The sequence below is a fragment of the Neolamprologus brichardi genome, chromosome 17, assembly GCF_056152115.1.
Source record: "Neolamprologus brichardi isolate AB-2024 chromosome 17, ASM5615211v1, whole genome shotgun sequence".
Lineage (NCBI taxonomy): Eukaryota > Metazoa > Chordata > Actinopteri > Cichliformes > Cichlidae > Neolamprologus > Neolamprologus brichardi.
This window is the reverse complement of record NC_142120.1, coordinates 7,049,247-7,065,308: the sequence shown is the minus strand read 5'-3', so window position 1 is coordinate 7,065,308 and position 16,062 is coordinate 7,049,247. Positions and strand designations below refer to the sequence as shown.

General features: G+C 41.0%; 1 protein-coding gene across 3 annotated transcripts in view; it reads right to left on the bottom strand.

The window, feature by feature from the left end:
• Positions 1 to 1,725: 1,725 nt before the first annotated feature.
• The window catches only part of strip2 (striatin interacting protein 2), a 31,705-nt gene continuing 17,368 nt past the window's right edge, over positions 1,726 to 16,062 (bottom strand). For 2 of the 3 annotated variants that reach the window (XM_087831218.1, XM_087831220.1), the window contains exons 9-22: positions 14,746 to 14,934; positions 14,333 to 14,383; positions 11,064 to 11,296; positions 10,376 to 10,441; positions 10,224 to 10,287; positions 9,874 to 9,945; positions 8,024 to 8,098; positions 7,630 to 7,727; positions 6,740 to 6,866; positions 5,841 to 5,941; positions 5,565 to 5,631; positions 5,362 to 5,466; positions 4,970 to 5,174; positions 1,726 to 3,581 (exon numbers count right to left, since the gene is read on the bottom strand). In XM_087831218.1, coding sequence (XP_087687344.1) covers positions 3,331 to 3,581; positions 4,970 to 5,174; positions 5,362 to 5,466; positions 5,565 to 5,631; positions 5,841 to 5,941; positions 6,740 to 6,866; positions 7,630 to 7,727; positions 8,024 to 8,098; positions 9,874 to 9,945; positions 10,224 to 10,287; positions 10,376 to 10,441; positions 11,064 to 11,296; positions 14,333 to 14,383; positions 14,746 to 14,934 — 1,704 coding nt within the window. In that variant the 3' untranslated portion in view covers positions 1,726 to 3,330. The remainder of the gene's footprint in view (positions 3,582 to 4,969; positions 5,175 to 5,361; positions 5,467 to 5,564; positions 5,632 to 5,840; positions 5,942 to 6,739; positions 6,867 to 7,629; positions 7,728 to 8,023; positions 8,099 to 9,873; positions 9,946 to 10,223; positions 10,288 to 10,375; positions 10,442 to 11,063; positions 11,297 to 14,332; positions 14,384 to 14,745; positions 14,935 to 16,062) is intronic. The other variant, XM_087831219.1, reaches the window with a different exon arrangement.

Below are 16,062 nucleotides of genomic sequence, written 5' to 3'. Positions count from 1 at the left end.
AGCATTGTTTAGGCAGTTTCATCTACAGGAAGTTGCACTAAACTGGAAAAGCAGCACCATTATTGTGACAACCGCCACCACCAGTGTGGTTCGCGTGTTGTGCTGTTGTTGAGTGGAAGTGGGGCATCAGTTAACAGAATGGTCACTGTTCCGATCATGGGTTCGAATAACTCCAGATGGTTTGATAGAAAAGCTCAGGGAAGCAAGCAGACACAGTCCAGCCAAGACAACAAATTCGTTTTCACTCTAGAGGTCTTTTTGCTTTAAAATAAACAAATTGCAACATTTGGAAACACTTCATAAAACATTTTTTGTTTGTTTTTTAATGTTTTGCTTCTTTGTGGCGTGCCAAGACAAAACAGACACACTATTAACCTTAAAATCTGCGGAGGACAAAGAGTGCCAAACTAAACAATCAATAAAAAAATAAATAAATGTTCCATTATTTGGATGAAAAACCTTTTAAATTGCCTTAATTTAGTCATAAAAAGGGACAATTACATTCTTTTATTTGAATTTCTTCTGTGTGTGTGTAAATTTCTCTATTCACAACAGCCAAGAAAAGACACGATCAAGACAGACTTGTGGACTTTCCAATATGTCCATAATATTGAATATTAATGTTTGCAAATATCTGTCAGAACTGTGTCTAAAAATGTTTTTTATTGAATGGGTTTCTGGTGCATTGAGAGAAACTATTTTGTGTGTTTGTTTATGTATTAATATTGGTTTGAGTATTTCTCTGTTTGCATTGTTACCACAATAATCCAAAGACATCTTGAAGCTGTAAAGTCATAGAAAATAAACAAAGAAAAATAGACTTTAACTTCGAAGCTTTGACATTTAGGAAACAAATAATTTTTTTTTAAAAAAAAGACAATTTTGGACTTGTTTTTCAAATACTGCACATATTTATTTATTTCCAATTAAATTTAAATCCTTAATCAATTTGTTAAACATGTACTAAAAATAGCAGGCTCCAGCCCCCCGTGACCCTGATAGGGAAAAGCAGAAGAGAATGGATGGAATTTACTAAAAATATTTGTTTTAAATCGTGAATTTATTTCAGTGTTATTTCCGCCTTGGTGTCTACGATTTCAAGCAGCTTTCTGACTGTTCAAGTTGAGCCTGGCATTAACTAACCAAAAGATACGATGTTGATCTTATGATGAACTTGAAATTACAGCTGCTCAATTTGCATAACATAATAAGATATTTATTGAGAAATGAAAAGGTTGTAGTTGAAACATAATAAATGGATAAATAAACAAATGAACAACAAGAAATAAATGGATAAATTGGCAAATATGAGAATAAATGCATGAGTAAATAAATGCTATGTCTATATTTTTGGTATATTTTAAAGAATATTTATTAACTGAATCACTCATTTTTTAAAAAAAATTTTTTTTAGTTCTAATCTTGGCAGTTTTGGTCTTCCATATTGGTTAAAAAAAAAAAAAAAAAAAAAAAAACCTTCCCCATTCCACAGTCAATAACAAATTCAAACAAGTGATACACAGGTCTTATTATGGCTCAGTCACACTTGAGTGAAACTACAACTATAACTTCATTGCGACTGGGAGAAATGAATAATTGCCCAGGAGCTGCACTGAATTTTTCACATTCGCCAACCAATTGCAAGTATTTGTGGTGACCAACTGGGGAGTTCGAGAGTGTTACGCCCCTACGTCTGTGCAACCAGTCCCAATTGTAACTGCCGGGAGAAAACCTGTTTTTAAACAGTCGTTGTCCAATTCAAGACTGACTGCCAGACAAACAGAAAAAGGTTTGCAAATAATTGTCCGTTTAGAAATGCAGACAAATTACCAACATGTTGCAATCTGAGCCAGTTTGTTTTGTTTTCAACAGAGAACTCAAACAACTGGCTTTCAATTGACTGCATTTTGTTAAATTACTGTGTAATTTTCAGTAAAAATTGCTGTCCTGCAGCAATTACGTCACCATTTCTGAACTTGTATTTCAGATCTTTGAGGTTCTGGCTGGATTCTTAATCTAAGCAGTGATGTTCTGTGTCTGTAGATAGCAAAAGATTTGCAGTTTTCACTGATTTATCTTAGCTGATTGCTTTATTATCACAAACACATTGCGTTTAATTTCCAACTTGACCATATTCAGTGACAGACTGATAGAAGACTGACTCCATCTTGTTGCTGGTTCGTCAATATCTTTGTTCTTGGCACACCACAGTGGCTTTGAAGACAGCGACTGACTGTGAGTGGTTGCAGGCTTGGTCTGCACCTTTTGAAGGAACCATTTCAAAAGCAAGTTCATTGCACACGGTTCACAAGCTTCATTCAAAGTGATATGAAAAACTGAAGCGTTTTGATAAAAAAGTACATCCAATTAGCTTCTGTGACCTCTTCATCTCTCACGACATGTATCGAAACAAACCCTGGAGGACATCAGTAATTATAGGTTTGACGTTGCTTAAAATGAAGCTAAGATATTTGGAATAACAGGATTTCTGTATATAAGGTTCATTTTCTACTTAAAAATACAGATATATATATTTTTTAAGACAAAACATTTTGTTTTTTAAACTCACATCTCCCATTTTTTCAGATTTCCTTCTCCACACAAAGACTTTTACACATCCACAGAACAAACCCATACACTAATACGCTGGTATATTTCTCTTTAGTTTTTTTGGTGCTTTCGGAGCAAAGAGCTCCCATTTCTACATTTGGACTATCATAACCCTGTGGCTCCATTTCTCTTTTATACAAAATATATAATAGAAATGTTTAAAACCATCACCGACAATCCACAATCCCTATACCTACAGTAGGCTCTGTGTTGAATAAAAAAAAAAAGGTTCTTTCAAACAATCATTTATCACGTAATGTTTAGAACACACGTTGATACAAATAAAGAGGAAAACATGACTGAGGAATCAGAAGAGCACTGACATGTTAAAAAAAGGGACATGGTGTAGAAATTGATGTTTTTGTTGTCTAACATGGGGGCGGGGCAGTATAACTGGCCAAAAAAACCAGTTTCCTGCTACAGCGATACCAGGTGTTTCTTATAACTGCTACCTCTGTTCTTGCCGGTCATGTGTGTTCATAGTAGTTATAGGCACATGTCAGTGTGTGGCACTCTTTAATTCGATCCATTTTAAAACTCATCTTTGATCCTCTTGTCGTTTCTTCCATTGCTGCATGCAGCTGCCAGCTCCTTCTTCCCACCAGCGCTGCTTGGTACGACCTCCTTAAACCACCCCCAAGAGGCTCAATGTGTGACCTTTGCACAGTTACATCCACCCCACGCCCTCATGCCCCCCCCTCTTCCCTCCCTCCCCGTACGTTATGGATTCTGTAGTAGCCCCTCCCACTGGATCGGCTGCGAGAAGACCTCTCTCTCCAGCCACATCTCGTAGCTGTAGTGGAAGTCCTCCGGCAGCTCTATGCGCTGGCCCAGCACACTCTGCAGGCAGTTGTCCACGGGCGCAAAATCTCCGTTCCTGTTCCTTTCATAGCGGCGGCTGTTGAACTTCTCGATGCTCTCCCGCAGGGCACACTCCTCTGCCTGGAAGTCCCACGGCCGTGCGTCAATATCTGTGATTTTTACACAATTTGAATTTGAATTTAAGTGCCTGCTTCTTCTTTCTATCTCCTACTCTCTCACGCTCACAGTGACAGCTTGCTTGCTCTCCCATGAGGGATGGGGACCCTGAAAAGTCCCCCCACCCCACTGCCACCCCCATCCCTGTTGCCATAGCAACACAAACCAGACAGTTTGCCATTGGCTGCTGGACAACTGTACTGTAATCATGCAACCAGCTGCACAAACACCCGCATACATGCAGTAATTACCCTGAACGTGCCTGTTTTCACAGCCCCGGGTACACATGTTCATTATGCTGCAGTCTCCTCTCTGTTCATCAGCTCTGAGTGAGGAGCACTGCTGGGGCCAATTAGCTCTGTGACCGCTTCGTTTAGGAAGATCTAAAAGGCTAAACTGAATGTATTCTGAGCAACGCTGCAGGATGTTCCTAATTTAATCTGTGACTCCAGCCTATCAGACTACAATTTACTAAGCTCCACTCGACAGTTTTTGACTAACATAATAAGTACCCTGTGTCATCATCATAAAACATACAATAAAACTGTCACAGCTGTTCCCATTAAAACGCTGTTAGAAAATTCTATTTTGCATTTTTAAATCGGATTTTTAATTTGTATTATTTATATTTTTACTACATTATTTTTCTTTTAGCTAATGCACTTTGTCACTGTGAACTAAGAGTCAGACACTGGCTTATCATAGACATATTAATGCATACTGACATTTTTTTAAAGCACACTGCAGAGAATCTGAATTTAAGTGCTGTTATAACAGCGTTTGTCCAGCAGAGGGTGCTCTATGTGTTCAGCACTGCAGCACAAGTAGCAGAGAGTCATCAAAGCTGAATGGTGCAGAACAAATGGCTTCTTCACTTAAGTTTCAGTAACTTTATGGTTTAGATATACTGTATGTGTATTATACATAAAGAATATGCGTTGCTATATTTATTAAAGGATTTTTTTTGTATCTGTCCCCAAAATCACATATCAGTTGCTCCAAATTGGATAAAAATTTGTTAAAGAAAAATTCCTAGACATAAAGTGTTAAAAGGAGTAAAATGAAATAAAAACATACAACATAAAACATAAATTGGTTTTTAGTAAATCAAACTGAACTGTGCAAACAGATTATGGGCTGTTCCCCAGTACACAAGGATATATTCTCTTCCCATGAGACGTGTTTTTTGACCTTTCGTCCACACATAAACAATGTTTTAGGTCAGTGAAAACAGAGCTTCTGTGCACAGTGTTATTTGTAGCTTCTGATTGGCCAGTATTTTCAGATTTTTGGGGGGGGTTTCGTGATATTTTCAAAATGTAAGCAGAAAATCCCTGTTTCAACAAATCCCCGCATACTGCTTCTGCCAGCTGCTATTTACCGTTTCCATAGGCCCAGTCATCATTGAGCCTGTGCCGGACCTTCTGGTAGATCGCCGACATGGTCTTCATGTTGCTCTTCCTCCACTGGCGGCCCAGGTACTTGGTCTGAATCTTAAGCAGTTTGAGAACATAGAGCTGCATCATGGCCTGCTTCACCTTCAAAGCCCTCTTCAAGATGGGGGCAGACTTGAAAACAACCAGCATCTGAAAGAAAGATTAAATATAATGAAGCAAATTGAAGGCATCTTACAAACTAAATGTCCCTTTAACAGGATGCACACTCGTAAGGAGGCAGATATCACTTTGCATTCAATATAAAGATATTGAATTCAGGTGGGCGTTCCAACCTAAGGCTTCTTTATGAGACGCACACTAATGCAGATTTACACACCATGGTCCTCGAGTGTTTCCACTTGGTCAGCTTGTTCAGGATTCTCAGCAGATTAATGCAGGAAAACAGATTCCTCCAGCAGAACTGACTGCTGTCTCCGGCTTCCTGAAAACACACGTGAAGACACCGAGAACGTCATTACACAGCGAGCGCTACGTTCTTAGCTGACTATTACTCACTGAGGCTCAATCAGTGTGACTCACCAGGCTCTCAGCTGTAAGCTCAGGCATCTCATGGACCACACAATGGGGAAAGTCCAGCACACATATACTACAGTGTGAAAACACAGAAACAAACAACGAGAGCCAAAAACTGATAAGTCTGCAGGTCAACCTGTCACCTGTAACTTAATGCGAATCTGTATGAACCTCTTTTAGGTTATTACAGTAAACAGATGCTTGTGCGACTGATCGTCGGAGGTTGAAAATGGTGACGTAAATGGCGCTGTAAGTCGAAAGGATGAGAGAAAAGGATCCTACCTGTTTTTGGCACTGATGTAAGACATGATGTTCTGGTTAAAGAACTTGAGGATGAGTGGGATACAGTTGGCAAACACCAAATGCTGGGAGACAATCTCAAACTGCAGGGAAAAAAAGAGGAGGCGGCAGTGAGGAACAGTCTGGAGAAGAGCCATGGCTGAAAATGCAACTGTTACATTTAGTGATATGTATTGGAAGAAAGGAAAACCAATCAATCAGTCAATAATAGTAAAAAAATAATGCAACACATTTCAGACTTTTCATTGGGGGGTGTGGGGAAAAAACAACCCAATATTACTGCTGAGTGTGGAAAAGATCAGGAGCCAAGTGGGGTCATTTCTCATGCTGAAGCTACAGTATTCATCTCAATGCCGAGTTTGTGTGGGTCTCAAACAATCCGCAACCGATTTGACTTCCCACTGTAGCCGCTTTCCCCTTCAAAATTGTGTCAGCATGTAATCTCCTTTAGTTGCAACAGAGGGCGCTATCATTCTAAGTTTACAGAGCAGCTTCTCAACTATGTAGATATCCCTTACTAGCATCAGAAAGATTCATAATCACTGAAGCAACAAAAAACTGAGATACTAAGCACCAGAAATGAGGATGAATCATTTTTCAGTGAGTTTTACGTCCTCACTGAGATGAACTCCAATTGCGAATCTGTGTGTGAGTCAGGGGTTTGCGAGTTGTGAGTGAAGATAAGGCAACACGTGTGAGGGGGGGAGGAGGATGAAATGGAGAAAGTGATGGCGCGCTTGACTGATTAATCAGGCGGAGGACTGGGGAGGTTACAGTGGGGGAGGTGTATGGATTTTATCAGGGAAGAGAGGTAAGTTAAGGTGTATGTAGGAGGGCACAGTGAAGGTGTCTGTGTGTGTGTGTGTGTGTGTGTGTGTAACCTGATAGATATGGTTGAGTTTGAAGTGCTTGAGGAGCAGGAGCAGCAGAGCAGAGATGGCCTTGACGATGATTTCCTTGTGTCGGTTAACATCGATTCCCAGCTTCATGCTCTGCAGGACGGTGATACTAAAAGAAACACACGCTGTAACTGTAAGGCCTTTGGGTCTTTAACAGTATAATCACTTCTCTGACAAAGTGACAGGCACAGAAGGAGACCGAATCGGATTTATTTTGGGCTTTTTAAAAAACTTTTTTTTAGCCAGGACAGAACTGGAAGACACAAAGGAAACAAACTGGGGCAGACTTGAACCCAGGCACCCTGTATGGCCTTCTGATGGCTCTGCTGCCAGCTCAGGCAGGTGAGCGAGTGCGTAGTTTCAAAACATGCTCACCAAAAAAAAGAAAGAAATGGATTTCAGCCATGAAAATATCAGACATCTTTCTTTTTTCTGAGTGGGTGTTTTTGCATCAGGAAAACTGTCTCTCCTTTCATTGGCGTGTCAGCGAATCTAAAACAGAGCCATCCTACAGACCACGAACAACCCACAAGTAGTGCATTTACACCAGTGCTAACAGCCAAGAAAACCCATAAGAAAAGCAGGCTGCTTTTTTTCTTGCCAAGTGATTAGACAAAAATAAAAATAAATCGTACATAAACAGCAGTGCAAAGATGCTCCCGAGAGGATTTCTTTCTTTTTATTCCATCTTTTTTTAATTATCGCTGAGCATTATTAGCAAAAGCGTGTTTACTCTTCAAAACTGTCTCATCTAAATATGGCTCTAGATATCTACAGCATCATGACAAAAAAAGGAAAAAAAACAGCAGCACGGGTAGGGGAAAGAAAAGAAAGACAGTCAAGGATCCCAGCAGTCTTTCTGCAGTACTTACGGCATCTCCTCAGGCAGCACATCAGCCAGGATGTTGATGGAGTCCGTTTTGGCTTTGGAGGTCGGAGCTGCAGCGAGCAGTAGCTTCAGGAGGGCAATCTGATGAAAAAAAGAACACAAAAATAGAGGAATAATAACAGGCTAATCATTCAAGTTTCTACAGTACCCTCTTAAAAATCTTGTAAGCTTTTTTGTCCTCCACAAAACCCATTTCATATGAGATAATATGCAATAATTTAATGCTAAAATTTAATGCTCAGAAATATGATTGAAACCAGTACAGAGACAGTTGCTAACCACTGAGACTCTGTGTTAGACTATTGAAGATTTAATGAGCTGGTTTTATTAAACAAAGGTCAATAACTCCGGTGAGAATTTAATCATGAGGTACTCACCACATACTGTGACAGGTTGGGAAGCATTCCCAGGTACAGCATCTCTGCTGCTGTGTCCTCCACTTCCTCTTCACCCTGGGAGATAACACGTGCATACAGTGGAAAGTCAACATTGAGTGCTCAATATGGCAACATTCGAATCTTTCTTCCAAATTTAAGTTCAAACACCTGAACAAAGGCAGATATAAGCTCAACACTGACAGAATTGGGGAAATTAGAGCCAATCACATGATGTGATCACAGCCAATCGATCGAGTTAATGTTGCTGAACCGGACCTATATTCACGTTCATGCTCAAGTTTGACATCAGCACCATCTACAATTCAGCCTGTGGTATCCTTATATAATCAATCTTTAAAAATAATGGATAAAAAATCTGTTCGGTGGCATCTCTGTCACGTTTTAAAGAAATATAATCTACTTAGTTTTAAGAGATTTAATCATCTGTGTTTTCTTAAATTAGTTTTTAAATGTATAAATAGGATGGCCCCAGAGTGTCTCAATAGATACATCCAGAGACAAGATAGTATTCGTATTATTAGTAAGGTGAGCGGCAACTGCAAGATATTATATCGCAGATTTACATTCGGTCAGTCAGCTTTTTCTATAGAGGCTTGCCATCTGTGGAGCACACTTCCAACCGATATCAAATTGATTACAGACATTAGATCTTTTACATTGAAGGTTAAAGTGTGGTTAAAGGGAAATCAAAGATGTAGTCATTTTAACTAATGATTTTAATTTTATTTAAAATTATTGTCGAGTAACTGTAATTGTATTTATGATGTAATTTGGTTTTATGAAAATGTATCTATTTAGATTGTAAGTGCAACAAGGGACAATTGTTGAAAATTAGCAGTAGCTATAAACCTATGTGCGGCACATCAGTTTCATGTCTTGCACCTGAACTATGTTAAACTGCACTGTCCTTTTTAAATAAATAAATTCAAATTCAAATTTCACACAGTTCTAATGTTACCGCGCTGACAACATCTGTCCACAGGCAGAACAATGTCTTTGTATTGGTGAGAATTAACAGATCACACGATTCCTTCTTGCAGCCAGTGTGGTCCTACTGGCTTCACCTGCCCTGGAGATGCTCCAAAAAACTGCAATGCTGTGGACTTGTGGCTGATTTAAACTTCTGCACTGAATCTTTGTAGAGACCATAACATAACCTACATAAGCATTGAGCATGGGGTTAAATACTTTGCAGTTATGTGAATTAGATCTATGCAGTATCACGCATAGATCTATTAACGGTATATATAGATATATTTTTCATTTATGTTCACCTGCTGTCACAAGCTGTGGGTAGTGACTGACGGGATAAGGTCATGGACACTAGCAGCATGAATCACATTCACAGGTGTCTGTTATCACCCTCAGAGTTTGGGTGAGGACCTCAGACATTTAGGATGCAACCTTCTGCTGGGAAGCCGGGGGTCCTATGATTCATGTACATGTCAAGTAAACGCCCACGGCAGTCACTGGAACACGTCGGATACACGGAGGCTCCAACAACACTGGAGCAGAGATGTTGCCGTGGCACCAGCACGGTATCAGGCAGGTGGTTTACGGCTGTAGCTGATCAGTGGACAGAGATCTGAAGGACCGCGTTTGCCAACTGTGCAAGATGCAGTTCTAAACCTTAAATATGTATAGCTGGCAAAGAGTTTGGCTTGATGGGAATGGTACTTTCTTCATTTTTAATGTATTTGTGAGGTTACTGTGTCTGGTGCATGAGCCTAATAAGTCTGAAATCGGGCGTGCTTGGAGAAATCATTACAGTTGTGCCTGCTCCCTGTAATACACTCTATATTATACACAAGCCTGGTAAGACTGCTGACCAGAGTCAGTGGACACTGCTGCAGCTCCTCTTCCCTTTTGATCTGCACTTCAGCAATGGACATGTACTTATGCTGGAGAAAAAAACAAAAACATATGAGAATAATTGTTAATTAGCATCGTAGGCTGACACCCAGAGCTGTGTGATTAAGCATATCGGTCTGTTCTACAAAGACGTTATGGATTTTTCAGTGGGAGGCCAATTTCAAGGGGATTCAACAGTGTGGGAGTATTGATTAACGGAGACTATATCCACAAGGAAGTGGATAAGGGCATCTAGAAATGTGAATTTGTGTAAGAATGACTTACTAAGTCAAAAACATAGAAAATAATCAGTAATTCCCACACTCACCTGTTTAAGAGTCTTGACACTCTCATGGATGGGTCTGGGTAAGCCCACCAGGGTTTCTGTGTCACTGTAAAGTAACGAACAGCACTGAATGAAGAAGTCACCAAAAAACTGAATGAATACAGATATTTAACAGTCTTAGACGAAGCACCTACTTCCCCAGAGTAAAACCGATGAACTTGTTCCTACTCGTCTCGAGGAAGTGCTCGATGTCTTTCTCCCTGAAGACACAGGAGCAGACTCAAGTGAGATTTAAGCCACAAATATGTGCGCGCACACCCACATAAACGCAAACAACACAAGATCACAGCGTACTGCATCAGCTCCCTCTCAAATCTCATGGGGCACACGGTGTGCTGCTGCTGCTCTCTGTGAGAAGGGTTAAGAACCTCCTACTGATCAGAGTCTAATCACCATTGTGTGATGCAGCGCTCTGACCAAAGAAAAAAAACACAGTAACGAGAGCGCCCAGTGACACGGCTCAGTTAAAGAAAAGGCTTTAACTGATGCACTGCTCTTCTCTGAGATGTATTATTCAACAGCAGCCCCCTGCAGAGACACCCAGGCTCCTGTCTGAAATACACAGATGGAGAGCATATTGTTGGATGTTGGTGAGGAGAGAAATCTGGAGGAGGTTGTGTTTAAGATCTACTTTTAACTTCTGGAAACCAGGGTGGGAAACAGACACCCGTCATGTCCCAGCTGAAGTTTCCTGTACCCCAGTGGTCACCGTGGTAACAAACCAACCAATCCTTTGGAACTTTTGTAGAATAAAACGTCATATCATGAACAACTTTCTGACTTTTAGGAATACAGATTGCAACAACATTTTTTTTTATTAACCTGACTTTAGGGGCCCAAGGAAGACCTTTGGGGAAGTTGACCCTCTCTGTCGGTGGTCTCAGAGGAGGTGGCGGTGGTGGCGGTTGGATGATGACGTCGCGGTCCAGAGGGTCCACCTCACCCTCAATACCGCTGTCTGTGTCCTCAGGGTCCTCTTCTTCGTCCCGGGCGTCGTCGTTCTTAAAGGGGTCTCGCTCGTTGTACGTGTCCAAGCTGTCCTGCTTGACCAGGGGCTGGGAGACAGAGGGGAGAGGAGGGAAAGGAGGTCAGATATGCACCTACTGTGCAACCAAGGAGTCAGCAGCTCGTCCAAATTTTTTAAGACATAATAAATTCCAGTTTTCACTGCAAAACCAAGAAGTGATTGAAAATCCTCCATATAAACTTTACCTGTGAGTTTATCAGCTTTAAGCACCTTCTTCTCTGCAAATGTTTATACAATCATGCAAAAGGAATTAAAGTGCTTCCATCTAGACTGCAGGAAGCAGTGCACCAGATACCATTTTTACTTCATAAGACGATGTGTTTTAATTAAAGTGCAACACACATACTAAAAACTACACACTTTCAGCTCAAGCGTTCCATATGTGGTTATTAGCTGGACCTATAGTATATAATTTATAGCAATGCAGCCTCAGTGTGAGGACTCTTCAGGGACAGCTGAAGCAAACCTGCTGCAGGAGGAGTATTAAAGAAAGCTGCTGACGGAGGTATTTCTGAGACACCACATACTGGTCACACTGAAAACACACAGCCTTAAAAAAGTGTGTAAGTGTACCTCAATGGGAAATACATCTTCTCCTCTGCTAAAGTATGCTAAACTTGAAGCTAAACGAAAGTAATTGACATCATTCCATATTAAATGCAGCGTTATAGCGTCTGCAAACACTTACCTTTAAAGCTCACTAATTAACACACATTAGAAGCAGTAATAGCAGTCTTTTTGACATTTGGAGGGAATTTTGTTTGTTTTTATCAAAATACTATCAAATACTTATACTATACTAATACGCAAAGCTAAGCTAACTGTTTCTTTGGGCTTTTTGGTCATTGATATTTAGGCTGTCAACCAGCACCCCTAAAGCAAATTATTGAGGTTTAGAGCTAAATTATGTTTAATAATAATAGAAAGTCTATAAAAAAACTTATAGGAGAATATTTATTTGTTTTTGTTTTTTACCATTAGCTTAGAGTTGGGTTAGCTTGCACGTCATGCTACACCAGACCTGGAGGCATTCGGCCCTTTGCATTATTATTTACTTCTGAATCCTATTTTTCCTTTAACCTCACTGAGGCCGGTCACAGGTAGTTTGTCCCATTTTAGCCACCAAACACTCTTTGATAAAGTCTCCTGCTACATGGAGTCCAGTTGCCTTCACCTCAAGTGCGTGAGACTGAAATAAGCTGGATGGCACCAGTGTTGCCAACTCCTCAGTAAGGAAAATCGCTATTGGTTGTCCTAAAAGTCGCTAAATGACGTCATCACCTAATTTGCATAATTAGTCATGCTAATGTAATTGTAACCTATGCTGCTGGAGAGAGAAATAACATCGTGGACGAGACATAAAGTGAGCAAAAAACGTCCTAAATGCATTTAGAATTTATTTAGAACTACAAATTAAATTTCTTTTAGCAATTATTGTTTTTGTAATGTCTTTCACGTCTTTTTTAGCGACTTTTTTTTTTAGAAAAAAAGTCGCTAGGGGGTCTGAAAACTCGCTAAATATAGCGACAAAGTCGCTAAGTTGGCAACACTGGATGGCACAGACACATGTTTATTACGCTTTAAGTCTTTATGCTAAGCTAACAGATATTCCACATAAAAAACTGAAGCAACAGATTTCTTGAAATGTTCTTTTAACTCTCTTAGGTTACTGTGTCCTGTCAAAAACCTGTGAAACAAATGTGATATATTGAAGAAAGACTTCCACAACACCACAAGCAGCATGTCTGATTAAACTTACCACACACCTGCACTGAAGAAACGGGTAAAAACGCAAGCGGCAGTCTTAAAAAGACAGCGTTCATATTGAACTCTTAGTGCCAAACACACACTCACACACACACAAAGCATCTTTGTTTTCTACTTCTACAATGAATGATTGTGGTAAGAGTGCAAGCATCAGGCATGAGTCAGCGTTCGGGGCATTGGTTGAGCTACTGGAGTCGATGTACAGTACTGGTGTATCAGTGGTAGCGCTAATGCTAAGTGAGCACTAATAGTGAGTGTATGGTGGGAGGGAGGGAGTGGGAAGAGGGAGGTGAGACTGTGTCGTGAGCCATTCTCTATGGAAAAGCCATTCTCTGCTATGTGGGAGGTAAAGCTAGTGGTTTTTTCTACCAGGGTTAGGGGGCAATTGCTTTTAATGCCATCCATTTAAGAGAGAGGTCAACTGAAACCTACAATACAGCACCTGCAGAAGTAAAACTACAGTGGTGGTGATCTCAATTCGCCTCCTCAATGAATGCATTTTAAAGACATTGACCCCTAGTCCACACTCTATGGTGCAAGGTGATTTTTGAGACCAAACCCAGTAGCAATGTGATGAAAACTACAAGGGAGATGCTCCTACTGTTGATGTCTGAAGTGAGCTTTCTTTATGGGACTGCTCCAGCGCCAGTGATTACAGCCAGCAAGTCAGCCCTGTCCCTCAAACCCTGCCGCCCCAGGAGGAAGAGGAGGAAGAAAGAGTAACGAAAAGAGGGGAAAATAGTGGAATATGAGCAAAAATAAAAGAGGGGAGAAGACAAAATGGAAAAGCAAAGCAGGGGAAGGGAATGAGGGACACTTGGGGGATTAAAACAGAAGCATGCAAAAATTATTAAAATAACAGGAGACTTAAAGGAAAGCAAAAGAAATACACACATGTGCATGAAGCTGGAAACAATTAAATGGAGGATTAGAAATTAGGCAGAATGTAAGGCTGCACCAAAACCATCTATAACATCAGAATTTTTCCAATCCATTATCTATTCAAACACTAAAGAGTTTGCCCAGTGGATAACTTCAAACTCCAATTTAAATCAGGTAAATTATCTGACAAGTGCAGTGCATCCGGTCGGGACTGGATGAGTTTTAAATGGCAACAGTTAGGACACGTAGAGGAGAAAAGGAAACGCAGGTAGAAAGAGAAAAAGGAAGCCAAAGAGGCAGAGAGAGGAGATTTTGCACGGGGCGGATTGCAGGGATGTGGGAGAGGAGTGCAAAAAGTCTAGCTCAGTGCAGAAAGAAAATGCAGGAGAATAAGAGGGAACTTGTGGGTAAAGACCTGCTTCTTGGGAAAAGGACTGTCTCCTTCCAAGCTATCAACAAAGGCACTCTGTGGGGACACAAGGAAGGAAGAGGGGCAATTAAAGAGGAAGCCTGTCCAGTCAAACTTTGTAGTATTAAAAAAAATAGAGAGGCTGGGATTCTCAAAGATGTCCGAGCACCAAGATCATCTGTGGTCACTGACTTACAGCAGGGAACTGATGATGTTGGAACTTTTGGAAAAAGGTGACCCAGCAAAGAGTTAGAGAGTGAGAGTCTACTAGGGTAGATAGATGAAACTGATCAACATTACATGAGTTTGTATTAATAACAGCATGCCAGCAATATACACTAAAGTGACACTGTCACCTAAACGTTGTCTAAATGGATTTAGCTTCAGTGTGATGTCCGTGTGTGCTCGAGGGCTAGTACCCTGCGGCTGCGGCGGCCTCTCTTCTGCTGCTGTTGCTGTTCGATGAGCTCCATGGCGGAGGCCGGGGGCGAGGCCGCTCTCATGGCCCTGACCACCTTGATGCTGTCCTCTGGCAGTGGGGGCAGGTTGAGACGCTCCCGGTGTCGCACCTTCATCTCCTGGAGCTCCTCAAAACCTCCCAAAGTAAACTGGAAGACAGAAAAGACCCAGGTAAACAATGATTCATGTGTTATAAAATATTACCAACAAAGTTTAAGTAATGTCTATTAACAGGGGAATAAAATTTTGTTAACAATAATGTGTTAGTCCCCATAGGGAAATAACAGCCACCAGTACAGCACCCAGGGAGCACTGTGTAGGGACAGTACCTTGCTCAGGGTAGCCGTTCAGTGGATTCGAACCCCCGACCTTCCCATCATAAGGCAACCACTTTACCTACTGAGCTATCCCTGCCCAGCTGACAATGGATGACAATGTTGGTCACACTTTAAAAATATTAGCCTGTTTGACTCCCCCCCCTAATCAACCAATCACATGGCAGCAATTCAGTGTATTTAGTCATGTAGACGTGGTCATCACGACCTGCTGAAGTTCAAACTGAGCACCAGAATGGTGAGGAAAAACAATCCAAGTGGCTGAACCTGGCATGGCGTTAGTGCCAGATGGGCTGTGTATATTTCAGATTTTCCACATCATAGCCATCTGACAATGGTATTAAAAAAAAGGAAACTATCCAATGATTGGCAGTTCTCTGGGAGAAAATGCCTTGTTGACGCCAGGGTCAGAATCTGGTGTAAACAAGATGAAAGCATGAATCCATCCTGCCTTGTATCAACTATTCTGGCTGCTGCTGGTGTAATACTGTGGACATTTTCTGGCACACTTTGGGCCCTGCAGTGGCAATTTTGTATAATTTAAACGTCACAGCCTACAAAACGCAGTACTGTTTTTGACCTTGTCATGCCTTTATGGCCACAGTGTACCCATCCTCTGACTGCTGCTTCCTGCAGCATAAAACATCACGTCGCAAAACTCGAACCATCTCAAACTGACAGCGAGTTCACTGCACTCCAGCGCCTCCACAGTCACCAGATGTCAATGCAACAGAGTAGCGAATTTACAGCGACTGTGCGATGCCATCATGTCAATATGGACCAAAATCTCTGGGGAATATTTCCAGCACCTTGTTGAATCTATGCCACAAACTATTAAGACAGCTATGAAAGCAAAATAAGGCCCAACCAGGTACCAGCAAGGTCTAAATAATGAAGTGGGCGCTGAGTGTTTGTGAAACTGGTTTTATTTAAAAAAAAAAA